This window comes from Sturnira hondurensis, unplaced genomic scaffold, assembly GCF_014824575.4.
Source record: "Sturnira hondurensis isolate 20B ecotype Veracruz unplaced genomic scaffold, ASM1482457v3 Scaffold0021354, whole genome shotgun sequence".
In the NCBI taxonomy this organism is placed as follows: domain Eukaryota; kingdom Metazoa; phylum Chordata; class Mammalia; order Chiroptera; family Phyllostomidae; genus Sturnira; species Sturnira hondurensis.
This window is the reverse complement of record NW_028093985.1, coordinates 1945411-1973213: the sequence shown is the minus strand read 5'-3', so window position 1 is coordinate 1973213 and position 27803 is coordinate 1945411. Positions and strand designations below refer to the sequence as shown.

The following is a 27803-nucleotide window of genomic DNA, read 5'->3' as shown; positions in this document are numbered from 1 at the left end:
ACACGCCCACCCTCCTGGAAGCACTGTTCACTTTCTCCTCCTGGTTTTCTTCCCAGCCCGAGTCCCTGGTGAGAAGGTGATTCCAGACAGATTTCCCACCTGCACAGTAAGGAGGATGCCTCACCTGGAACGCTGGACTGGAGAACGTTATCCTCCGTGCGCTCTGCGATCACGACATGTCTCTGATGAGATCCGTTATAAATCAAGTAAAACTCAGCATCCTTAGGGAGATAGACATTTTTGCCAAACGTCGCGTAGACCGTCATCTGCCCCTGAAAAATGAATAAGTTGGAGCATCATCACACCTCCTTCCCCTGGCTCTAAGAAACCACAACAGAAAAGCCAGCCAGGCCACTCCGTCCCATTCGTTCCTGTGAGTGAGCTCAAACACCACAAAGGCTGCTTTCCAGTAGCGTTTTGATGACAGGGCAATGCCTTCCCAGGCGTCGAAGTATGAGGGTCACAGCTGGCTTGTTCTGTTTCTAAAGCTGAGGAAGTTTGGAGTGTAGGGAAGAATTGTTTATTTTTTAAAGCATTTGTTTATTTGCTATTAGAGAGGGGAAAGGGAGGGAGAAACAGAGGGAGAGAAACACCCATGTGAGGAAGAAACATTGATCAGTGGCCTCTCATACGTGCCTCAACCAAAGACCGAACCCGCAAGCCAGGCACATGCCCCGACCAGAGGTCAAGTCGGCAACCTTTCCCCCTGTGGTTCGATGCCCAACCAACTGTGCCACATGGGTCAGGGTACAATTTTTCGTTTTCATTAAGAGATGCAAAAATACGATACTTTGTCTTTTACTCTGAGTTCCTGCCTGATGAACACCATTGCTTGCATTCTCTCCTCTACGTGATACAGCACCATGGTAAAGATTCCAAACAATTATTCTTTAGTTCAGGCCTTACCTTGTCCTACATACATCAGAGTTGGTTGTGAGAGCCTGAACTATTCACACACACTGCCAAATGACCAGCACCATGCGCTCCCACGCTTGCTGGGCCTTTTCCTAGAGCTATCAGTCTTCCCTAAGGGATTTCCAGGTCTTCTTTCTCACCAGCCTGGCCTCACGCTTTCTCCTGAGAGCTTCGGATTGGAACAGAGTCCTGCTAAGTACCCCAGTGCCCAGGAGAGGCGCTGCCTGAGTCACCCACTCACACGCCGCCCAAGAAGGAAGGAATGTGGAGGAAGGGCGGCAGCGGGCTGGTACCGGTGGATACGTCGCCCTCCAGAGGCTGTGCGGAGGGGCGGCACCCACGGTGCTCACATGGGAGCAGCGGGGATGGAGGAGCCTGCCCCGTGATCCTGCGGCCTTGAAGGCCTCAGGACACTCCCTCCCTCGAACACAAAAAAATGGCAATACAAAAAAGGGACCTCCAGGGAGAGGGTGCATTCCGCCCAGCCTGTGGGAGTGGCAGGGAAATGGAAACCAGGAGTGGAGAAGGTCGTCCACCTTGGAGGGCCTCCAGGGCGCGCCCAGCCCAGCCTGGAGGAGCATCTGGGCTTCTGTGCGCTTGCCCAACAAAAACAAACGCGCCCTCCGAGAATGCCTCGCCCTGTGACAGGGGAGAAAAGGGCGCATCGAGAAGTCGGCACAGTCTCTTCAACAGCGGTTTGCCTGTGATGGCTAGTGGCATGATGTTCTGTAGGATATCAAGAGGTAGGCCAATCAATCTAAAAACAAAATCAAAGCGCAGCACCTCTTTCCAGAAACCACCTGCTTATTCCTTCTAAAACTTTTTAAAAGGCTAGGTTGTTCTAGTGGTTTGCAATCCATGATACACAAGAAACATCGCCTTAAATTTTGAACTGCTGTAAATACAAATTGTGGATTTCTAAAATAAAGTCTCTGGCTCCCAATTTTGAACTGTCCTTTCTCTGTGTGAGCTCAACCCACGTGCACAAACATAACCAGTAGAAAGTCACAGGCCAAGAAAAATCTGCCATACAATAGCTTCCAAAAAAAAAAAAAAGTTCAGGAAGAGGATCTGAAAAAAGAAACAATAACAAATGTCTGACATGACTGAGAGAGGAAACTTAGATGAAATTCCATTTCCTAAAAAAGGAAGAACAGCGGCTTGCTCTAGTCATGTTCCTGGTTGCTAAAGGGACTGTTAATTACTCGTGGACAGAATCTGACCTGACCTGTTGACGGCTTTTTTTTTTTTTAGTAGAGAACATATTTCATATATAGATCAAAGTTTTTCACAGATCACAAGGATATCTAATCTGTATCTATTCAAAACAAAGATCATATTACTATTTTATCTGGTTAATAAGAACTACAGCTTATGAAAGGGTTTAACTGCAACCCTCTTCAATACAACCCAAAACAGAAGTTCTGTAACTCAGTGACGCCTCCCTTTCAAGAGCATGCCATGCTTTCCATCGAGAAAAGAAGATAACAATCGGGTCAGAAATTATACATGCCCATTAAAGAGAGATGCCCAGAAGCCCTAGCGTTAAGGGTAATATTCAGCATAAAAGGACTTTATTATTTGCTAATCACAAAGAGAGCAAAAGGATACAGTGTGACTACAGGAGAAGGGGTGACAAAGAAACCAACAGAGACCCAGTGAGATAGAAGGGGATGGGGGGCAGTGGGCAAGTGGGGGAGAGACGGCAAGAGGGAAAGAGGGAGCCTGGGAAGGAAACTATGAACACAAAGGAACATTTTCATTCAGAGAAGTTAGATAAAGCTCAAAGGAAGTTTAGGCAAAACCACACAGGAGATCAGCAGGAGGAAACTGTGCTGAGGAACACGGTGGACGGACATAATCCACTACAGGTGACAATTTTTCACTAACATTGGGGGTCTTTCTCATCACAGTGGCTGCTAAAAATCTGCTCTTTGACTTAAAAGGCCATTATTACTATTAATGGCAAAGATAAATTTGAGTTTACAGAACTCCAGTGTGCCTCCAGCATTTCTCCATCTGGATTCAATTGCACACTTTGTTTTTAACAATTGAAAGCTATAAACTTCCCCAAGTGAATTTGTTGGCATTAATAACAGAATCACTCTTCTTCTATGAAGAAATAATACATGTGTTGTCACTTCTTTGTCAATTCACTATACCCCAAATTTTTTTTTAAAAAAATCACTCAGCTATTTCACTGAACTTTCTGGAAACAATAAAAGGCATAATAGGCAAGATTATGTTCCCAAATTGATCTATAAATTTAATGCTCTTTAACCAAACCCAAACAGAATATTTCAAGTGAAACTCAACAAGCTTATTCTAAAGTTCATCTGGAAGAATAAACACACAAGACTAGAAACAAACATTTTAAGAAAGAATGATGTTTGAGCTGGGGGTGGGGCAAGATCAGAACTTGCCCCTCAGAAAGCAAAACATAGACTAAAACCGGGGCAATTGAAACAGTGCAACGGCAGAGACAGACCTACTGAGTACCGAGGGTCCAGACACAGATGCCGGGACATTATGTAACAACGGTGGCATTTCAAATCAGTGGCGAGTATTCTACTTAATAAACGGTTTTGAAGCAATCGCTAACCATTAGGGGCAAAAACATTCTTCCCACCAAACAGTTAAATTCCTAACTAATACAATATTAAACCTAATTCATAAGCATATACAATTAGAAGACTGTCTGAAATTTTTCATTATTAAACAAAGTGATAGCAATTAAAGATCTCTGAATTTCATCTATACTGACACCACCCTGATGTATCAACAGTTTTTCATTTTTCCCATTTCCTCCCAGTCTTTGTTCAGTGCACAGCTAATTATTGCACAGCTATCCTCAAGGCATAAACACACAGCACATTTGGTTGTGCTTTGCTCTCTTCTACCAAAAATAGTGTTCCATGCTGTCACAATCTTTGGCCCCATTTTTAATTGCATTCCATCAAGTGTTTGATGCTCTGTGATTTAAACACTCTTCTACTGCTGCACTCTACAGGTATTTCTAGCTTAACATTACAAAAAAACACTACAGTAAACATTTCCATGTACATTGTTTTTATGCTTTGAATCACTTTTCAGAATGAAATTCCAGAAATGGGCCCAGAATGTGAACAACTGTCCCGAGCTGCAAAACTGCTTTCCAGAAACGCTGCATTGACTTGCGCGGCCTCCTGCACTGGGCAAGCACATAGTTTTCATCCCGACTTTGCCACCACTGTCTGTTGCAGTATTTCCCAGATTAACAGATAATGAACAGTTCCTCGGTTTAATTCACATTTCACACTGTCACTGAAATTTATTGCCCACTTATATAAAAATCTATTAAATGGCACCATCAGAGTTAACATTCTGAATAAATTTCAATTTAGAGAATTCTGGTCTTCCCTCTTCTATTCACCTTTGCCTTAGGCAGGTCAAAATTTTCACTTTCTCAAGTGAATCAATTGAGATCAATATCAAAATTATTCCTTCTCCCCTTTGGAGGGTGAAGGCATACCACCAATTTCCCTTCTCATGCCCCCCCAAAAAGTACTAAAATATTCCTGCAAAATCTCTGAAGACCAGGTAACATGAAAAAAAGAATGACAAATGTAAACCAGAAAAGCTGAATGAAGTATAATCATACTAAATACATCTGAATATAATCGCAATAAAAAATAAATCAAGTAAATTAAATCCACATTTTTTTACCATCAAGCAGAAATTCTACTTGCAAAACTCATCAATAATTCTCAAAAACCAAGCCTTCTGCATGAGATGCTGCAGCATCCATGCATTTCTTCTCAAAGAAACAAAAAGATATCAAATGTTTTCACCACCCTCGCCTGTTTCATCCAGCTCTCTGGCGCCTCTCCCAATGGCACTTAAGAAAAAAGTGGTCATGGACGCTGATACGCACATTCTAAGTCCCTTTCTATTAACCTGCAATGGTCCCTAATTCAGGATCTCTACTGTCCGAAATTACTTGGTGGCTGTATTATACTAATCACAGACAATTCTTGCCCTAATGTTCTCCCTCCTTTACTCCCTTTCTTCTCTCTCACCTTCTACAGACAATGTATCTGTATATAATTACATTGTTAGTAAGTAACAATACTACCGTAGGACAACAGCCTTAACAATCTAGCTCCTAAAATGTCTGGCATAAGTAGACAATAAACAAATACTGCAATTTCATATTGTGACAACTAGAACAAAGTGTGTATCTCTTCATGGGGGGAGGGTTCTTAAACTGGGGCCAGAGGAAGAGGCCACAAATGAGTTTCAGGTGGTCTGGGAACCTCTCAAAAGTGTTAGCAAACTTATTGTTGTAGGTATATATGCATTCAATTTTATGAGGAAAGGTTTATGGCTTGTGTTATATTCTCAAAGGCATCCAAAGAGTCAAAGAATGTTATGAACTCTAGCTCTTATAGTAACAAACAAAAATGGAAATGGAAATCATTTTTAATGATAATGGTCACCTTTTATATGACAGTAAGACTGTTCTACTGTTTTCTAAGGTAATCAGTATTCTACAGCTTTGCGTGGAACAGGTTTAGGATAGACACACAATGAGGGTTAATATGAATTGTCATATTAAATATTATAATTAAAGGTTACTAATACATGCCATGAAAACCATCATCATAAATACAATGCTCTAAGTGATCAAATTTCATTCTTTGTTTGTAATATTTTAAACTTGTCCTGTGTACAGTAACAAAAAAAAGTGGTAACACTACCTACAGCCTTCCCTGCAAAGCATAGTATGTGTCGAATGGTGTAAGATCTTTGAAAAGAGTAAAAAAAAGAAAGAAAGAAAAGCATGAGTCCATTTTCTAGGTAAGTGACTTTAGAGTACTGGCCACTAGCTCAGGATCCCAGAGCCAAATGAACAGTATTGGGTTTCTTGATTTCTGCCCTAACCTCCAAGTTATAACCTCCAAGATATCCTCTTTATTATATTCAAGCACAATTCTTCTTTTTTAAAGATTTTCTTTATTTATCCTAGAGAAGGGGGGAGGGGGCAGAAGGAGAGGGAGAGAAACATCAATGTGTGGTTGCCTCTTGCGTGCCCTCTCCTGGGGACCTGGCCCACAACCCAGGCATGTGCCTTGAGTGGGAATCGAACCAGCAACCCTTTGTTTCACTGGCCAGCGCTCAATCCACTGAGCCACAAGAGCCAGGGCTCAAGTACAATTCTAAAGAAAGTGCTATGGGCACAAAGGCTTTTATTTCTAATTACTCTATGTAACTGAATTCTTGCTTAAAAACAAAGTGTGGAACTGCAAAAATCATTTTTATATGTGTGCACATCTATTACATGTAGGCATATGCATATCCATATACCTACTTGCATATATTATCTGTTACATGTAGAGTACTCCACAGTTTACAAAGTGCTTTCCTGTGTCTTTCCCCAGCTTGCCCCACAACAACACCGGGGAAGTGTGACCACAGTTCTCACCCTACAGACAAGGGCACCAACAGTATCGGGTCCGGCGAGTGGCAAAGCGATGGATCTAATCTAGATCTTCCCGTTCCAGACCCAGCACGCCTCACCCCACTGTGTTACTGTGCAAACAGCAGATGCTCAATATGTATTGATTTATCTATACCTTTATGTTTCCTCGACATTTATTCATGTACTTATTACTACAAGGATTCTCACCCTGAAGTCCATGGGTAGACAGGAGGTGGAGAGGAGAGTTCAAAAAAACGTTCCTCAATCCTCCAAAGACACATGCACAGTCTTTAGCAATCACCTGGGAAGAGTGTCTGTCTCTTAATCAGAAATTCTTAGAAGATATGAGGAGCATATAACTCAAAAAGATGAAAAATCACTGATTTAAAGCATGTTTAAAGCATCTTATATAAAATACCTAGATCATTTGCCTTTATTATCCCAAACAGAAACTAAGTCAAAAAATACAGGTGAATATAAATTGTTTAGATCCAGGAAGAAATGTCAGAATGCTCTTTTTTTTAAGTAAGGTAAGCTAAAATGGCCTAAAAGACTTCAGACATTTCTTTAGAAACGGCCTTGAGGTAGGAATGGTTTCCATTTCCCTATAGGATGAAATAGAGCACAGGAGGCCAGTATTCTCGCTGATGACAACTGGAAAATGCATGCTGCTTACAAGAGAGACACTTAAAAATAACACAGAAAACTTACGAGTAAAAAGATACACTAAGCTCCACTAACCAAAACAAAGCCAATACAACCAAAATAGTATCAGACAGAGTCGTTTCTAAAGCAAGACTTATTACAAGAGAAAAAGGAGCTCTTTGCCATAAGAAGTGCCAATTGAACAGGGTGAGATCATAATATTAAATCTGTATATACTTAAAGACATAGCTTCAAAATATGAAGGAAATAGTAACGAATCCAAAAGAGGAAATAGAGAAATCCCTAATCACAATGGAGACCTTAGCTTGCCTCTCACAATAGCTGATAGAACAAACAGACAAAAATGGACAGGGACACACAACAAGATTACTAACAAAAAGGAATGAGTACCATAAATTAAATGTATACGGTAAGATTTATTTTAAAAGTATCCATTATTCAAAACTCTGCACTAAATGAGAATGTGCAGACTGTGGAAAACAGTATGGAATTTCCTCAAAAAACAAAAAATGGAACTGTCTTTTGACCTGGCAATTCCATTGCTGGGATTATACCCTAAGAACCCTGAAACACCAATCCAAAAGAACCTATGCACCCCAGTGTTCGTAGCAGCACAATTTACAATAGCCAAGTGCTGGAAGCAACCTAGGTGCCCATCAGTAAATGAATGGATCAAGAAACTGGTACATTCACACAATGGAATACTACTCAGCAGAAAGAAAGAAACTCCTACCCTTCAAGATAGCATGGGTGGAACTGGAAAGCTGAGTGAAATTATGCTGAGTGAAATTAGCCGGGAGATGAGGGACAAATACCGTATGATCTCACCTATAAGTGGAACCCAATCAAGAAAACAAACAAGCAAGCAAATGAGCAAGCAAACAAGCAACCAGAGACACTGAAATAAAGAGCAAACTGCCAGTCAGCAGAGGGGAGGTGGGAGGGGCATAACAGGGGAAGAAGGGGAAGGGTCATGGAGGCACATGTATAAAGGACCCAGGACAAGGAAATGGCAGGAAAGATAAGATTGAGGGTGGGGGGTGGGGGTGAGTGGGGCTGGGAAGAGTGGTGGTGGAGGGAAACGGAGACAACTGTAGTTGAACAACAATAAAAGTTAATGCAAAAAATTTTAAAAATGTCCAAAATGAATTCAATTAAATAAACACAAAAATCCCCGATGACTTTCACACTCGATGGAATGATTCACCGCTACAGAACTGAGACGGCCATTGTTCCTGCAACACAGCTGAATTGAGCGAAAAACAATTCATGACAGAGGTCAGTACACGACTCCACAGATTCCTCACAAGACAAGCAGCAGGCTACAAAGCTTCTTGCTTGCTTCCTTTTTAAATCACCAACTTACAGATTCCATAAAAACATAGAACTAGAAATTAAAAACAAACATCTGACATTTTAAGCGGATAATAGGAGGAAATATACTGGGAAATAAGAATACCTAAAAATTATCATCTCCACTCTTGCATTATCCGAATATTCATCTGAGGAATAAAGGTCTGGCACTTGGTTTTAAAATAATCAAATACAAAAATAAAGAATGAAGCAAAGCGCAGTTTAATAGTTGGCCACCAGCTGGGATCTTAGTCAAAAATCAACAAAGCATGAGTCATCCCGGAGACCAAAAGGCTAATTCTGCTCAAACCTGCACGGACGGAAATGGAGTAATCCCTGTAAGAGCGCGTGGGCAGCTCTCCTCTGTGCGCACCAGGCACACCTTCACCGAGGAGTGCTTTAACGTAAATACAGACCGAAATGACAGCACGTTTAGAGGAAAATGACAAGGATGCCATAGGGACTCAAACACCATGTTGTCACGTGAGGAACAATTGAAGGAACTGGGACTGTTTTGCCAAAGAAGAAAAGACTCACGGGTAAATGGTCATCGCTGCAAATATCTGAGGCTCTGTCCTGCAGACAAGGGACTAGACGTGTCCTGCAAGCCCCAGGGGGAAAGCAGGAAACAATGGAGGGAAAGACCGGACACAGTGCGGTTCTCCATCAAGAGCCTTGTAAGGGATCAGGGACATCCGAGGATGACAAGGACTGCTTCAGCTGAGGAGGAATGAGCACAACCAGGAAACAGTCACTTTGTTTCTGTTCTGCTTATTTGTTTGTTCTCAGAGAGAATGGGACTACATACCTAGTCCTGGAAAGCTAGAATCTATGATAGCTGGTATATACATTAGTAACTTCCATATTTAAAAAAATGAGAAGTTCTAGAAAATGGTATTTTGTGGGGTTTTTTAAAATTAATTTATCCCTTGTTCTTTTGCTTTGGTGTATTTCTTAGCTCCTTGGATTAATGCTTAGTTTATTTTAATTCTCAATATTAGTGGTTTTCAAACTGAGATCAGGGAAACCCTAGGTTCTAATGGAAGAATGTTAGCAGTTCAAATATCCCATCTAAATTTAATTTTGAAAAATATGTTCCTAATTATTTTTCATCTAAAAATAATGCATTTACATAAATGTATTATTTACCAAATTTTAATACACTGGGGAAGACCCAAACTGCCAGGCTAAGTCATTGCTCTCATTGACTTAATTAATTAATTAATGTAATAAATTTAAACTTGAAGAATATAATAAAGTTTTTATCCAGTTTATAATTGAAGTTCTCCATAATACTTTGTTTTGAAAAAAAGATTTGTCCTTTCAAAAAATGTTAAAACATTTTTAACATTTAAAACATCTGTTTTAAGCAAGATGTTTTAGCATTTTAAACGTCTGCTTAGGGTCTCTGAGGTGCGGCTGACTCGAGGACGCACTCCGCCCCTCTGCTGGTTTACATTGGAAGGTGAAGCACTGTTAGCTCGTTTTATCTTTCCTATCTCAAACAGCTTTACTCTGCAACACAGTAAATTCGACAATTTATCAACGTCAGACTCAGGTGGAACTCATGCAGACAGTAGCCATACATGATTATTACTTAACACTTGAAGTCTCCAGATTTATGTCCCACCAAGTGTTGTCTGAAGATCAGTGTGCATCAGCTCACTGATAGCATTGAACGTGCCGAACCAAGACTATCAGAAATACAAAGAACCCTAAGTTTCCGTGAATTGATCCCTCCTGGGCAAAGAACAGTGACACGGCTATCTGTAATCTTATGTCAGGGTAGACCACAGAGTCCCTGTATTGCACAGGATGTCCTTCTTGTGAGGGTACAAAAGGAGGGCGTCCCTGGAGGAGGAGGGGCTCCCTGGGGGTCAGAGGTTACAGCTCTTCCCACTGATAACTTCCAGCAGTGAGAGGGGTACTGGCCCTTGGCCCCTCTCATCTGACCAGCATCTGTGCCAGAACACCCCTTCCACCCTTTGCCCCAGTGCACACACGCATGTACACATGCACACACGCATGCACACATGCACGCACACAGCAGGCCATTCTTAAGCAACAGCACTTCAGATCCTGCCAGTAATGCTCCATACTAAATAAAAGTGGGGAATCCTCACTAAGAGAAGCATAGATTCAGAAATTTATACCACAACACATAGAGCTAAAAGTAAGCTTGGACTGCATCTGGATCAAAACTCTCACAAAATCTTTACCTTACAATAGAAAAACTGAAGGTAACCTGTTCTGAGTCTCACCACACAGCAGACCCAGGGCCAGAACCAGGTCTCCGCCCCCCACCCAACCTCTTCCCACCAGTCAAAGCTGCTAGTTGGAAGAGCTGCAGCCTCTGGCCCCCAGGGAGCCCCTCCCGCTCCCCTCTAGAAAGAACCTTTATGGAAACGAGACAGATTCAGAAGTAAATCTCCCCAAGTTCCCCAATGCCCACCCCCCACACCCATACCCCTCCACTCTCTTGTCTTCTCTTCCTAGAGTCCCAACACCTCATGGCCTGCCACTTTTCTCCTCTTTTTCTTCTCAAATCAATGCAAGCAGGTAAAAGCCAGAAGTTACAGCATGGACACCAAGCCATAGAAACAAGCAAAAGAATCCAGGGTCCATTTTCCTGGCCTTGTCCTTTTCTGCTGCTTACTCAGGGCTCTGAATCTTCAGGACAGCTGGACAGGGCTCTCAGACAGTGAAAGACAGGACCTACATACAGCACTGCCGATGCTGGCTTTACCAGAGGTGCCGTTCAACCAAAAGTTGACTGGAGACACCCCCCTCGTTCTGATTCAGCACAAAGCCCAGAAATACAAGAACACTGGTAGCAACAAACACAGAGAATGATCCAAAAAGCCTGTGCATGACGTTGACCTTGTTAAGGATAATACCTCCCTTGGCCATTACAAAATAAGCACAGGAATATAAGGCAACAATACCATGAAAACTATCTATGGTGCCAGATGGGCACTTGAATTATAGGAAGGAGCACTTTGTGACCTAGATGAATGTCTGTCTACTATGTTGTATACCTGAAACTATATAAAAAAGTGGTGAATGCAAACTGTAATAAAAATTCAATTTTTAAAAGCATAATACCACCATGTCTTAGTGCTTCACTGTTCACAAGACGCTTCTGCGTCTCATAGGCCCCAGAGACACAAACAGGTAAGGGGCTGGCCCACAGTGCCCCAGGTGGCCAGAACTAGCCCATAAATCTCCTCATTCATTCATTCATTCACTCCAGATAGGTACTGGATGTCTACTAGGTACTATGGTTAAACTACCTGCCCTTATAAAACTGTTGTCGTGGGAAGACACAGACAATGAACAGGTAAGTAAGTGCCTGCTATGTGAGGGATTCATAAGAACTGCTACAAGTAAGGTGGGTAAGGAGAGATCTGTTTTAGATAGGAGAGTTGGAAAAGTCTACTAATGAGGTGACATTCTAACAGAGACCTGAATACTGTAAGAAAATGAGCCATGTGGATATGCAAAAGCATTTCAGGTTGAGGGGCCAGCAAATGCAAAGGCCCTGAAGCGACATGTGCCAGGAGTGGTTGAGAAGCAGCGAGGAAACCTATTGGCAGAAGCAGAAGCGGAGAGAAAGGGAGGCAAGGTTGGGGCTAAGTAACGGACATGGTAAGGACGCGGGTGTTAACTCTCCGATGAAAAGCCTCATTTTGGATTAAAAGGTGATAAGATCTGAATATCGTTTTAAAGGCATCACTCCAGCTGCTTTGAGAGTAGACAATGATGGGACAATGGTGAAATCCAGGCAAGAAATCCATAAATCACTGCAGAAACCCAGACAAGAACGACAGGGCACTGTTTCGGGGTGTCTTCTGCCATAGCATGGAGGCTCCTAATGTGATGTTCTCTCTGCCAAGAGGAGGCAAATCCACAGGTCTCCTAGGAGACCACATCTTTATTCAGCTCTGCTTATCACTGACTGCAGTTGCTCCAGCAACCCTGTGCCAGCAACACCAGAAAGGATGCTGTCTATGCAGACTGGCCGTTCTTCAAGTACAGTCTCTTTCGCAGTACCTACTGCTCTGTAGTTTTTAAAGTGCTGAAAACAACACTGGAAGTGTGAAAAGCACTGATTCGGATCATCGTGGCTACACATCCAGACCACAGACACATCCTGAAGCTTTCCTAGAAGGAAAGTACAGGTTGAGTGTGAAGCCTCTAGAATTAAATTAGACCTGGGTTCCAATCCCAGCTGCCTCAGCTACCTGAACTGTAAAACGTAAGTAAAAACAGGACCTACCTAAGTGATGGGGTCATTGAGAAAACTAAAGGAAATAAGGGATATTAACACTTGCACAGCACCTAACCCTTAGTGTTTAACAACTTAATAAATACGAAATCAGCCGCCTGCTAATATGCTAGTACTAAAATCAACATCACTATTATTAGTGTTCATTGAAAAAACATTTATTGAAAACCTACTGTACACACTTTCCTCCATTTTTTTAAAATAACACAGAGCCTGGTGGTACACCATCAGTACCCTCATTTTACAGATGAGGATATTGTGCCCAGAGGTTGAATTATTTTTTTTAATATTTTATTTTTAGAGAGAGGAAAGGGAAGGAGAAAGAGAGGGAGAGAAACATCAATGTGTGGTTGCCTCATGCATGGCCCCAGACTGGGAACCTGGCCTGCAACCCAAGTGTGTGCCCTGACAGGGAATCCAATGGGCTATCCCTTGGCTGCAGACTGGCACTCAGTCCACTGAGCAACACCAGCCAGGGCAGAAGGTTGAATTATCTAACCAAAGTTACAATGACTCCTCAAATCCTCTGGGAGCCAGCAATAAAGAAAGTGAAAAGTTAAATACTATACGCCCATTAAAAAGACTTGACATTTTATTAGTGAAAACCCTATCCAGCTCAAAAATATTCTTCCCTCCAAACAACAGAAACAATGACTTCAAAAAAATTAGAGGAATTTCTATCTGGAACATAGTTCGCTATAACAGAGTTTGTAATGACAATATCAGTTATCCCATTCTTCTGGACCTGGATGCTACCACCATCTGTTCAGAGGATTGGCAGAGGGCTCACTTCTTCAGAATCGTCAGCTATCTCAGTTGTGCATCTGGTTTTTTCTGGAATAGGGAGTGGTATAAGCAACAGGCCATGAGAGCACTGAGAGCAGTTACTGGCGCTCTGTACGAAATCACCACCCTGTCTGCACACTCAGTACTTATTAAGGACACACAATAACCCTGGTTCTTCTGCTGTACACGAATGCTAGTAGCAATGTGTCTAGAAGTATATCCTGCTCCTCTGTCTTTCTAAAGACCCTCAAGTGAAGCCCTCAGGATTTTACACCTTCTCCTCATCAGTGAACACTCTGCCCCATCCCTTCTGTCCAACCCAATTCCATATACTCCTGTAAGAGATGGCCTTACATCTCTTCCAGACTGGCCTCCTTAATAACCCCTCTGAGCTCCAGGTGACCTTATCTCAACCTCCCTTGTAATATTTAGCTCATAGTCTTTCTTTTCCCTCTGCCCAAAATAGGAGGGAGGCTTCCCAAGCCTCCATTTTTACTTATTCACTAATTTATCTTCCTTCCATCCTTATTTATACCGGGTCACTTAATGAGGGCAGGTGAGCATAGTGATGAAGTGCACCAGCTGTGGTACGGAGACAGACAACTGGGTCCCCATCCTGCCTCCACCACGCATTGCTGTTTAGCTTTAAACGAGGGCCTTAATTTCTCTGTGCCTTAATTTCCTTCCCTCATCTGTAAAATGGGATTAACAATGATGCTCTTTCTTTAGATTTTGGTAAGGGTCAAATGAGATAAAGATGCCTGTGCCTAGCACGCGGTAAGAGTGCACTAAGTGTTAGCAATTCTTCATTTTTTATTTGGAAACTACCTCTCTTTCCAATAACCAAGGTGTTAATGAATCATTTCATGCCAAATGTCCCTCCAGATCTGGCAGACTCCAGACCTTGACGACATCTTATGCACAGGAAGGACTCAAAAATTAAATTAAAATGAAAGGACACTTTGTAAACCTCCCCCCAAAATGCTTCCTACTGCTTGTGTGTTTCCACTATGATCTTTCATATACCACTTTTTCTTAATTCAGAATAAAATATACTTTTATATCTATTTATCAAAGATCTACTAAATCCTTATTCTACACAGTGTTCTGAGAATAACAAATGCAGCTGTGAAATGAGCAAATCTCCATGCTAATAGTTTAGAGTCTTCTGCTGGGAAGACACAATAAAGAAGCAAATATCAGATAATGATGAGCGCTATACAGAGAATTTAAACAGATGCCAAGTGCCCAGGGAGCTATCTTCATTTTTTAAATTTTTTTATTTTTCAATTACAGTTGACATACGATCTTATATTAGTTTCAGGTGTGCCCAAGAAGCTATTTAGATTGAGAGGTCAGGGAGATCTTTGAGGGGGGTTGTTTTCATTTTACTTTATTTTATTAATTAAAGTTTTGGGGTGCCATTGGTTAATAAGATCATATAGGTTTCAGGTGTACATTTCTTCATAAGATTTTTGAGAAGCAAGGCATGGAGGCTGAGATCTGAATGACCAGGTTTGCAAGTTTGTTTATTTTTTAAATATTTTTTTTTATTTTTCAATTACAGTTGACATACAGTATTATATTACAGTATTATATTAGTTTCATGTGTATAACCCAAGAGAAGGGAAAGAAATGAGAATGGAGTAAATGAGATAAAAACACAAAATGATAGGTCAGTGAAGAATACAGCAAATCCATTGGAAACAACCAATGAGGGCTGTGTCCCCAGGCCCAGACATGGGTACGAAGTGAAGGGAGCGGCTCCAGCGCCTTGAACTGAGCAACAGCGAGGGGACGTGGGCAGGTAACCCAGCTGTTGTAACAGAGGGCGCTGAAAGCTGGTTGGTGTAACACAATAAAAGCCTGTTTTCTGCCCACGTAATCACCCCAACACACTTATTGACGCTTGGGTGACTCTCCTCCAAGAAGCCTTCCAGAAGCCAAGGTTCCTGCCGCTGTGTAGCTCTCCCTCCTGCAACACTTGGATCCCAAGTTGCCCTGCTCTATTCCCACCGAAAAGAGAAAAGAATAGGGACACTCAGAGCTGGCCAGGACCGAGCACGGCGCCCGTCTCTTCTGCTCCCGTCCCACTGACAAGAACTCGCCTATGAAGAGTCACTGGGAAACACGGCATAACCGCGCCCAAGAGAAGGCAGGAGCGGTTTGGTATCGGCTCAGTCTCTGCCGTAGGCTCGGGCACAGTGAGTGAGTCCAGAAAACAGCGAAGAGCTAAAAATGTCACTACTCAATTTCTTAAGTTTTTATTTACTGATTGGAGAGAGAGAAAGAGGAAGGGAAGCAGAGAGAGGAAGAGGCACAGAGATGAAGACGGAGACAGAGAGACATCGATTTGGTGTTTCTTTGGCTGCTTCTTGAACATGGCCTGACTGGAGATGGAACTTGCAGCCTTGGCATAGCAGGACAATGCTCTAAAAAAAATGAGCCACCCAGCCAGGGTCTACAATGTCGCTAAATCTCAAATTCACTTTAATCAAAATTGGATAATTCTACACGTCACAAAAAGAAAAAAGAAAAAACATGAGGAGACGGCTGAGAGTTGATAGATTGTGCTGAAAATGAGGGTGTGGTGCGTTTGTGCGCTCCCGTGTGCTGCTGCTGGCTCTTTCTCTCGCTCTCTCTTTCACACACACACACACACACACACAGTCTCACTCTCTGCACAATTTTACCCCAAACATAGTGCCAGAAGCCACACTCCTACAAGTGTCCCTTAATTCAGAAAAGAAAGGAGCTGGGATTAAATGGCTCCATCAGTAAAGAATTATCCACACAATAAAGAAAAATGGCATTATTTTAAATGTCATTCCTAATAATAAAAGATATTTTTGACACTGCACACCAAATTACACCACTCTCCCTGGGCCTCTGAGACCACCCAAAAGTACAGCCCAACTATGGGGCCTGGAAGATTTCCACAGGTATACACGACTTTTATAATTTACTGATCAGAAGCACCTTAATTCTCATTCCATATCTACCTCATCCCTTCAAAATCAACAATGCTCAGAGGGGCCTGCTGGCCACACGGTGGCCCTGGGTCTGCTGAAGTAAATGACAGCACAGAAACCTGCCAGCCGCTCTGCTACCTGTGCCGGTGTCCTATTTCCTTAACCTGAATGGGCACAAATATTACACAAGACCCATTCTCTATGAAAAAATTCTTTTACAGCCAAGCAAAAGCATGCCCAAGACTTATAATAATCTGTGTTTTTAAAGGCATCCAACTGAAGAAATCCTTCAATTACAGTAATCCCCGAAGTTATCTCATTTCTAACAGGATAGACACAGACCCATATTTCATTTTTAACTAGTTATGCCTCCTTCCAAACTACACATCTCCAAATCCTTTGACCACACAGTAATGGCACATGTAACACCCCCCGCAAGTCAATGCAAACATGTCACCAAAAATTACAGAAATTAAAGCATTCCCACTGAAACCCAACATGCTAAATTTTGAACATATGGAGCACACAGTTTCTAAAAGTGGATTTTCTTGTCACAGGAAATACCAAGAGCCATCTTCATTTCTGGATAGGAGATTTGTGGTGTTTTGTTTTGTTTTGAAGCTTAAAGGCAGAGAAAGGGGAACTGTAAAGAATTCCATCTGATCATTACAATAAAAATAATCCAGTTCAATGATTCAAACTGTCCCAAACACATTCAAGAGGCTGGTCTTCAACTACTTGATTAAAGACACAATACAGATTAAGTAAAAAGACCAAAAGATTCAACACAGGTGGGTAATTTTTAACCTAAAGAATCACTTTTTCTTTTTCAACACTAAAGTTTTAAACCACCAAAGATATCAATGTTTAAAGAAATTCCTCTTCGTAGCAGACAGTTTCAAACCATATTGATCTCAGGCTGCACCGGGACCACCCTCCCTCCCAGCCTTGGTCACATGCCTTGTTATCCAGGTGAGAAGCTTTTTTATTCTACCTACCGTTCTGTGAGAACAGACAACACGTCTACCTGGGCACTTGACTGTTTTAATAACTCTGTACTTAAGGAAAAATTAGGAAGACTTCACTAAATTTTATGTTATAAACTTATAAACAGAATTATAAGCTATAAGTTTATTTTTTAGAAACCTTAAACAGCCATAAACTATAAATAATGTGTATGTAGTAATATGTACTAATGCTCTCATTTAAACTTTAGACCTTAGGAAAACTGATTTTCATCCAGGATTATAGTAGTGATTTTTTAAAAGCTACTTTTCATTTAATACCACTGTACAACACTGTTAGGTAACACCTTTAATCCTCACGCTAACACTGCAAGGTGAGTTTCATAATCCCCATTTGTTAGCGAAAGTGGGACTCAGGACATGTTAGAAGGTCACGACTAGGATTTGAGTTCAGGTCTATCTGCTGCTTGCTACTATTTCAAGATCAAAATAACTCCTAGTGTGGGGCACAGCTATTGGCAGGCCCCCAAAAGCTAAGCCCCGGCTTGTGTAGTTCCACTCTCTCTAACTAAAAATACAGTCCACAGAATTTTGGTGAAACTGGCTACTTACTATCATTCAGACACCTACTGAGGAAAGGAAATTATTTGCCTCCATAATATCAAAAAGAATACCTAAATGTGATCAATGACTAAATACACGAGAAATTTAATACATTTTGACTGTGCATTGAAATAAAGGGTGATACAATAATGAAGACTACAAGCTAAAGGATTATGATCTAAATGATTTTTAGAAACAGAAAACCAAGGCTGAGGATTTTCCACCCGTATCCACAGTGTTGTCCTAGAGACAAGAAGACACAACTCACTCATCTGACCGTTTCCGGCAGTCTGACAGTAGAGACCTGCGGTGGATGCTGCCGCTCCTGAAAGCGGCATTGGCCACAACCCTCCCCTGTATCCCAGGGGACATCTGCATCATCAGAGCACAGGCAACATGACTCTCACTGTTGACCAACGTGCCAAGCCCAGTTCTAACTGCTTTCAAGATATTAACTCCTTTAATCCCACAACAATATCCTTTGAGGTAGGGGTTCAGATATAACAGCTATTTATGCAGTGATGCACAAATTATGGCAATCCCTACAGGCTCTTCACATCCCTTGACATGAAGACGTGTCTCTAGCATCTATACTTAATTGTGAGTCAAGACTTCCAGGTTCCGAGATATTTACAAGACCCTTCATAATGCCCAGGGCTTTGTACCATTTCCTACTTTTCTGTTCATCTTTATTATCTGTTTCCTTTGAGCTGTAAAACTCAGATTTTAAAGCCCGGTTTACAAACCTTTGGTGAAACACCCTGCATCAAAACTGCTTTTTTAGAACACAAGATGAAAGAAAGGTGGAAAGAGCAGCCGCAGGAAACGAGTGAGTTTCAGGGCACACTTAACCCGCAGTCACTTGACGGCTCTCTTTTGACTGATCTCGTCGGGACTCTCCAGTGGGAACCTTCTCCTTGGCCAGGGCACTGGGCACCATGTGTCCATGTAGGGTTTATATTAGCTCTCTATGTCTGAGCATATTCTTTAGCATTCTGAACAAGAGGAAAAAATACTGAACTGCATTTTTCTTAACTCTATGTGATAAGTTTAAAAAGAGTTTTGTTGTATTGTTTTCTGCACTGTTTTCTGTATTTCTAATACTTAATGATTTGAAAACTTCTTTAAAAGTAGTTTTCAGTAATAGATTTATATATCATATATGACTTGAAAAAAACTGAATTTTCAGTATTGTAAACCTGACTATTTCCAGCCAAAATGAAGGCATACATATATATGTTTTGCTTCCTCACACAACCAAAAGAAGGACATCAACAAATTTAAAATCAAAAAAACACCAGAACTGCCAAAAAATCAAACTGTATGGATGTCCGACAACCAAGGAGTTAAAGAAGAAACATTCATCCAGACCAGTATGAGGGGTGGAGATGGACGGCCAGGGTGGATAGGACATGTGGCAAGGTGGCAGATCGGGTGAGCGAGACCACAGCTGGCAAACCAGGCGGTCCCACATTTGCACACAGATAAGCTGGGATGAACAACTGGGGAGCAAGACAGACTGCACAACCTGGGATTCCAGCATGGGGAAATAAAGTCTCAAAACCTCTGGCTGTAAAAACTTGTGGGCATTGCTGTGGCAGGAGAAAATCCCAGCCTCACAGGAGGGTTCATTGGAGAGATCCACACGGTCCTAGAATGTGTACAGACCCACCCACCTGGGAATCAGCACCAGAAGAGCCCAATTTGCTTCTGGATAGCAGAGGAAGTGACTGAAAGCCAGCCAAGAGCCAAGCAAACAGCATTGTTCCCTCTCAAACTTCTCCCCCACATACAGCATCACAATGCAGTGTCGTGGGTTGCCCCGCCCTGGTGAATACCTAAAGCTCTTCCACTTACTATGTAACAAGTGTGCCAAGACAAAGAAATATGGCCCAAATGAAATAATAGACCAAAACTCCAAAAAAAGAACTAAGGGTGAAGAGACAGTCAACCTATCAGATGCAGAGTTCAAAGCACTGGTAATCAGGATGCTCACAGAACTGATCAAGTATGAACACAAAACAGAGGAAGGTACGAAGGTTATGCTAAGTGAAATAAATAAAAATATACAGGGAACCAACAGTGAAGGGAAGGAAACTGAAACTGGGACACAAATCAACGATTTGGGAAAGAAGAAAGAAATAAACATTCAACTGGAAAACAATGAGGAAATAAGAATTCAAAAAAATGAAGAGAGGCTTAGAACCCTCAGAGACAACTTTAAACACTCCAACATTTGAATCATAGGGAAGAGCAAGAAATCGAAAACTTATTTGAAAAAAATAATAAAGAAAAACTTCCCCAATTGGGCAAAGGAAATAGACTCCCAGGAAGTCCAGGAAGTTCAGAGAGTCCCAAAGAAATTGGACCCAAGGAACACACCAAGACACATCATAATTAAATTATCCAAGATTAAAGATAAGGAGAGAATCTTAAAAGCAGCAGGAGAAAAGGAGACAAGTTACCTACAAAGAGTTCCCATAAGACTATGCTGATTTCTCAAAAGAAACGTTACAGGCAATAAGGGGCTGGAAAGAAGTATTCCAAGTCATGAAAGGCAAAGACCTACATCCAAGATGACTCTATCCAGCAAAGCTTTCATTCAGACTTGCAAAGCTAACAAGTTAATCTAAGAACTACAGAGGTACCACAAAGGGAAGCCATCACCTCTGACCCAGGATTCAATCAGCTGCTACCCCAATCACATCTTTACTATTTGGGGATAAAACAAAGAAACAATTGTTTTAAGAATGAGAAGTTGCCCTGGCCAAGGAGTCAGTTGGTTAGAGTGTTGTCCCTATATGCCAAGGTTGCGGGTTCGATCTCCAGTCAGGGAACATCCAAGAAGCAACCAATGAATGCATAAGTAAGTGGAACAACAAATCAATGTTTTCTTCCTCTCTCTCTCTTGCTCTCTCTCACCACGTAGCCCCATCCCTGTCTCCCACCCTTCTTCCCTCTAAAATCAATTTTTAAAAAAAGAGCCCTGGCTGGTGTAGCTCAGTGGATTGAGCGCGGGCCTGTGAACCAGAGGATCGCGGTTCGATTCCCAGTCAGGGCACATGCCTGGGTTGTAGTCCAGTTCCCTGACGGCCAACTCCCAGCAGGGGATGCACAAAAGGCAACCATACATTGATGTTTCTCTCCCTCTCTCCTTCCCCTCTAAAGATAAATAAATAAAATCTTAAAAAAAAAAGAGTAAAAAAAAAAAAAAGAATGAGAAGCCTTTTTTTAAAAAAAGCAGGTCTCTTCTGTTATACATGTTTACTAATGGTTTCAACAGGCGTCCTTATCAAATGTACAAATGGCAGGAGCAAAATTGGGAGGGTCAGTTATTGCAAATCAAGATTCACAAAGAATAGGGCCAACACTAACAAGATGAACTTCCTAACTATCAATGAAACTATTGTAGTTAAAGAAAACTCAGCAGCTCAATAGAGGATGGAAGAGGACCAAATAAATGCCACTGATGTGGAAAGGATCTAGAGATCCAAATGGCAGTGACCTTGGTTGACAGTACAAGACATCTGTCCAAAACAAGCTAAGACCAACCTGAGACTGTAGGGCAGTGTCCAGGACAAGGGACAGACACTGTCCTTGGCATTGAACACAGCTGGCCAGGGTTTTCAACACCTGGATGGTGAGGGTCACCAACCAGGTTGATGACAGCTCCCACATTATGTGAAGGAAGACAGTTGAAAAAGACTGTTGAAAAAGAACACTTAATAGGGTGACATGAAAGCTGTTCCCCAACTTTTGAAGGATCACGTACAAGAAAGAGCAGAATTCTTACAGAATGTGTTGGGGGCAAAACTTGAACCAATCAAGAAAATTACCAGGAAAAGGCTTTAGATTGTAGACCACAATTCACCCAAAATTATTTGTAATAAATAAAACTACCCAAATACGGATGCTCTTCCTTAGTGGGTAAAGAGGTTTCTTCCCACCAATAAGAGTATTTAGCGAGAACAGATGACCATCTGTTCCCGCTGTCAGAGGGATTTCCGACATACGACTCCACAGTGAAAATGATTCAGACCCACACTGGACACACACAGCTTTCCCCCTTCACTTATATTTAGGAGAATCACAAAAGCACAAAGTAGGAATATTCACAAAGATCATTTCAGGCCCTCCCCCTAATTCTGAGCAAAGACACAGCAAATTTTCCCCCAAAGATCACCGTAAAATGTTCTCTTTATATGTCCCCAAAGGCTAGTCCCCATCTTCTTAGTATTCCCATACTAAGTCCTGGCTTTTTAGGAAGTTCTTCCTGATGCATACTCAGAATTTCTCTTGCTCCGGTAATTGCTCCAGTTCTTTCGGCAATCAGTTCACATGGATACCAAAATGCCGTGTAATGGTGATGACAGGAGAACAACGTACATAACATATAACAAAGAAAAATATTTGCAAACAAAAAATATTAAGCAATACATTTTTAAATGTCTCCAGTCTCTAAATGCCATTGTTATTCAGAACAACTCTAAAAACCATTACAAGACCAGTTTACATACTTCCCCCTTTGAGTGCAAACATTCCCCTTCCTGTATTAGAGCTCTGCTATTCTCTTCAGACCCAGCTTTCTCCCTCTGTGCAGAAAGAACAAGACTGAAATCTAATGTGTTTAGATTAACATCACTCAAAACCGGGGGGGAAACTACAGCTGAGCAGCAGGAATACAGGAGAGCTTTCAAAGGCTAGTGACAGCATTAAGTACTTAAAAATGCTGAGTTTGCTTAAAAGGTACCCAAATACAAATTAAATAAAACATGTTGCTCTCTTCTTTCCTTAGGAATTAGATAAGTTGCCCGAATACAAAGCCGCCTTGAAATGCTGCTTAGCACAGAATTCTGGTTGGCCTTATTCCTAGCAACTTACACTGTGCTTAGTAAATTGATCACACACCATGTTGATACACTCCTGCACCAAATTAATTCACCTATTTATGAACCAAGCAATTTTCCATTAGGACTCCTTCCCAATTAACTCAAAAGTATATACTAGATTCTTTTTAAATGTTCCCCTCACTAAAATGAAACAAAACCAAGCTCCAAATCAACTCTTTTTACAGAAATTATTTTGTTACTGCTACATCTGGATTTTAGACATGTCCATAAGCAAGACAACAAACTAGTATCTGCATACCTTGAATGGTGTTTAGAGGTTGGCTAGCCATACCTAGCAGACAAGTTCAGAGCCCAGACATTCCAAAGAATTTCTTTTCACTCTCAAGACTGAACAGTGGGCTCCTCCATTCCGGGCTTAGGGGGACTTTTTTACCCTATCAAGAGGTGCGCACACACACCCTATCTCCCAGGTTTAAACTTTGAAGAATCTGGTTTTTGTAAACAAGCTCAGTCCAAGGGAGGCAGTAGCTCACATTGCCCAAGTCAGTCATTTCCACTGCTGAAGGCATTCTAGTGATTGGTCCCAAGAGTCATTTTATTGTTAACACTTTCTTAAGAAATTCGTATCTTGAGTTTGAGGCCTGGTAGAAGAAAGGGCTGATGCTTAGGTAAAGAAAGGTGTTGCCAGATATCCAAGTTAAGCATGCTCTCAGATCTTTCTCTGCTCTTCGTTGCTCAGCCAAATACTGTTAGTCTATTCTTCAGAGAACCAGGAAATTGCACCTCGCAGGCCCAGGGCTTTACAAGTCAGGCACATGAACGAGCGCACTAAGAACATCCCTAGTTTTCCTAAATATCAACAAAAATGGCAAACTCACTATCTCAGTGAGATACAGAGACCTCACTTGAATCATTAATGCAGGTAGTATATTTAAAAAAGAAAAAGATCTTAAGTTATGAGCTACTTATTTAATATATGATAGTCTCTAACCTTAATTTCACTTAAAAACAGTGCAAATTCTTTTCCAATAATATTCTGCGCAGGCCTGCAAACCACATGATCGTGGTTTGATTCCCAGTCAGGGCACATGCCTGGGTTGCGGGCCAGTTCCCAGCAGGGGACTCACAAGAGGCAACCACACATTGGTATTTCTCTCCTTCTCTTCCCCTCTAAAGATAAATAAATAAAATCTTTAAAAAAATTTGGCTTTAATTAAAAATAATAATAATAGTAATATTCTTACAGTTGCCATTTAAAGCATTGTTAATAGTTCCTGAGTTTATATAAGGGAAAATGATAATTATGTGAAGTAGACCAAAATTCTATTCCTATCCATAAGCCTTAAACCTAAAAGGCATATTCACACAGAGGTAATTTGTCATATCAGTCCTGACTGTTCCTGAATAAACTCACATAATACAGGACTGTGCAAATATGACTAGGCATGTGCAAACAGCTACAACCGAGGAATTCTATGTTGCCTTGTACCAAAATATCTCCTGTACTAGTCTGGCATGATTCATGATTCTCCTATCCTCAAATTTCCTTCTTGGATATTATGAAGTTGTTAAAATTTATGGTACATAATATTTAATGATAAAGAAAAATATTTGTGAAGTGAAAAACAGGTCAGAAAGCAATAGGTTAATATCCACCATTTTGTTATTTTTGTTATTAATTATTAAAATATAATAAAATATAAAATAAACTTAGCAATCACCCTGGGATAAACATAAACTTACCATGTCACCCAGCACTCCCACCCCTGGGGATTTATCTAAGGTATTGTGTGAACTCTTACAAGGTGAGGCAAAGTGTAGGTTCACAGTTGGATGTGAAACACAGTTTATTCTCATATTATGTATTAATTATTGTATTATTTCCCATATGAACAACTGCAACTGTACTTTTGACCCACCCTGTATTCACATAAAACCTATGTACATGGTTATAGCAGGTCTATTCATAATCGCTGAAAATTGGGAACACCTCAAATATCCTTCGGTGGATGAATAAATGAACTACAGGACCTCCCCACAATGGAATACTACTCAGCAATACAAAGGAAAGAACTATTGACACATGCAACAAAAGGATAAATCTCAAATGCATTATGTTGAATAGGAAACCAGACTCGAATGGTTACATAATGTTCAATTCCACTTATACGACATTCTGAAAAACGTAAAACTATAGAAGGGAGAACAGATCGGTAGTTGTTAAAGACTGGGCTTAGGGGAAGCACTGGCTACAAGAAGAGGCCACACAGGGAATTGGGGGGACAATGTTCTCTATCTGGACTGTGGTGTTGGTTACAGGACTATCTATGCATTGGTTAGAACGCAGAAAAGTACCCTTAAAAAGGTAAGTTTTAGTATACACTCCATATCTTAACAAACTTGCCTTTAAAAAATACCCTTTGGAACTGAAAGTCCATTCATGTCCAGAATATGTTATGTTCTGTACAACTCTTTTTCTGTATATATGTTTTTAAAAAGTGACTTCTTTTAGGATTATACCATCATCTCCTAGTTGACACAAAATTCTGAAGGAATGTGAAACAGAATGAGAATCTTTAATAGGGTAAGTGGCTTAAATAAGGTTCTGACCCATCCTAACTTAACGCCCCTGCAGACCCTGCCACGGGCACCTCTGGGGGCCGCCCGCTGCCAACCAAGGGATTGGACACCGCACTAGAGCAAAGACATTCTAAAGGGAGTGGGACAGAAGATTACGTTTTCCAGCCTAATACTTTCAGGAAGGCGGCCGCCCAAAAGCCACTCCAGAGAGCCAGGGCTTTGGCCGTAGCTGAGCACTTTTAATTCCCCTAATCCTTATGCTAGAACCATTTCTAGACCAATTAATGCATGACTCAGCAGTTGCCAGGCCAATTTCTTTGCTCAACTTAGGGCTTAAAATTCTCTGCACACCCTGTGGCGTTAGGAAAGTGCTTGAGAGGTGGGGGAGGGGATTTAGAGTGGCAAGCCCTCCTGAACAGAGTTGGGAGCAAGGACTTTCTCTTCTTGAGCTTAATGAGGGAGCTTGCTTTTGGTTTGGTTCTGTTCTTTTTTTCTTTTTTTCACTTAGAAAAGCATACAACTAAGCCTTAACTGATCCTCATCATGAGCTTAAAAGGTATAATTATATCAGAGATACAAAAACTGGCTTTTGAAAAGTAGGAAAGACTGTTCATAAGAAGCATTCTTTCTCTCCGAAGGAAGAGAGTGGCACTCATTTTTCTTGTGTCTGAAGGAGAGAGGAAACTGACCTAGGACAGGTAAAGGAACAATTAATGGACATTTACATTAATCTCATTCTCAGACACTTTAAAATATGAAATTTTCTTAAATTAAAACACAGAAATATATTTTATACTATATAAGAAATGGTGACTAGCACAGCAATGTCCTTAAAAGAGAATGATTAGGCTAATTATGAGATTAAATTATTTTAAAGTCTTAAAAGGACTGTCTACATAAAAAAAAAAGAGAGATTATCCTAATCTGTTCATTAAACCAGATCACCAAAGAATGAATACTTTAAAAACTCGGTTAGCCTTGTTTTTGTACACACACACTCACATTCATCTCCTTTGTCTTCATTGCCTGTGAAATTCTGAATTAATAAGGATTTATCATAAAATGGATAACCATGTGTCTGACTGTTTTTCATCAGGGCTTTTCTGGACATTGAACTAACATGCAGAGCAGCACTGCTGGATTTAAATCAGCACCCAAACATCCAACAAAAAATGCAAACAAGAAAATTCACACCCATTACTTCCATGTCCTACTCAAAGCAAGCTGAGTCTTCCAAAAACAAAGAAAGCATTAACTATTTTGAAAAATACTTGGTGAGCACTGGCCTGCGAACGAGAGTTGCAGGTGGGATTCCCAGTCGGGGCACAAGCCTGGGTTGCGGGTCAGGTAACAAACACGCCTGGGTTGCGGGTCAGGGAGCTCGAAAGAGGCAACCACACACTGATGTTTCTTTCCCTCTCTTTCTCCCTTCCCCTCTGTCTAAAAATAAATGAATAAAATCTTAAAAAGGAAAGATTTCTCCATATCTTTTAAGAAAAAAGAAAATACTTGGTGAAATGAGAGCTGAAATGGTGATGTAGAAACTTGCTTCCACAGGTGAAGAACACTGGGCATTCTGCCCCACTCACCCACTCCACAAACATCCATGGAGCCTGCCCCGTCTGACACTCCCCGGGTATCTCTTAAATAGCTGGGCAGCCTTGGACATATTCACAATCTCTGAGACTTAGGGGAAACGCCAAGGAGCTGAGTAGTTCATGGGAATTAAAATTTTTTTTAAGCCAGCACAGTGTCTGGTATTTAGTGGATGTTTGAGAATATTTGTTATCTCTTTCTCCCTTCCTTTTGCAAAGCTTTTCTTACATGTTCACAATGAATCTTTTGGCTTAGTCTACTGAAAGGCTTACCAAAGAAACAAGCTTTTCGATCTCTAGGCCCATATGTCAGATATATCTGTGTGCCACTACTTCATTATTTTTCAACGAGCAGTAACTAGCAGCAACCGACCATAATTGACCAGCTCCCAGATATGATCATTAGACATTGTGTGCCCAGGCCTGCAGAGAATTTTCCAGGTCAGGGTGGGACCCACACGAGGCTCATGTCGGAACTGCTGCTAAGCCCTTTATATCAAGGGCATCTTGGACAAAGGGAGCAAGGGAGCATTGATGGGTGTCAGATGAGAGCAAGATTCCTCAATAGTGTCTAGGCAAAAGGCACAGGGCTGACAATCAATAACTACAGGGTTTAAACAAAAACCAGACACCCATCAATTCAAAAATAAATTAATTCGTTAAGTAGGGCAATTTTAAATCAGAAGTGACCGGCCTGATATGCCAGGCTCGGGCTCACTGCAGACGAAAGCCCCCAACGCACACAAGCAGAGGCAGCTTCTGGAGGGAA

The 27803-nt window shown here is 41.3% G+C and overlaps 1 protein-coding gene across 2 annotated transcripts in view; it reads right to left on the bottom strand.

The window, feature by feature from the left end:
- ARHGEF28 (Rho guanine nucleotide exchange factor 28) overlaps positions 1–27803 on the bottom strand; it is a 281452-nt gene that overhangs the window by 169710 nt on the left and 83939 nt on the right. For both annotated transcript variants that reach the window (XM_037032058.1, XM_037032059.1), the window contains exon 3: positions 125–272. In XM_037032058.1, the coding sequence (XP_036887953.1) occupies positions 125–272 (148 nt within the window). The remainder of the gene's footprint in view (positions 1–124; positions 273–27803) is intronic.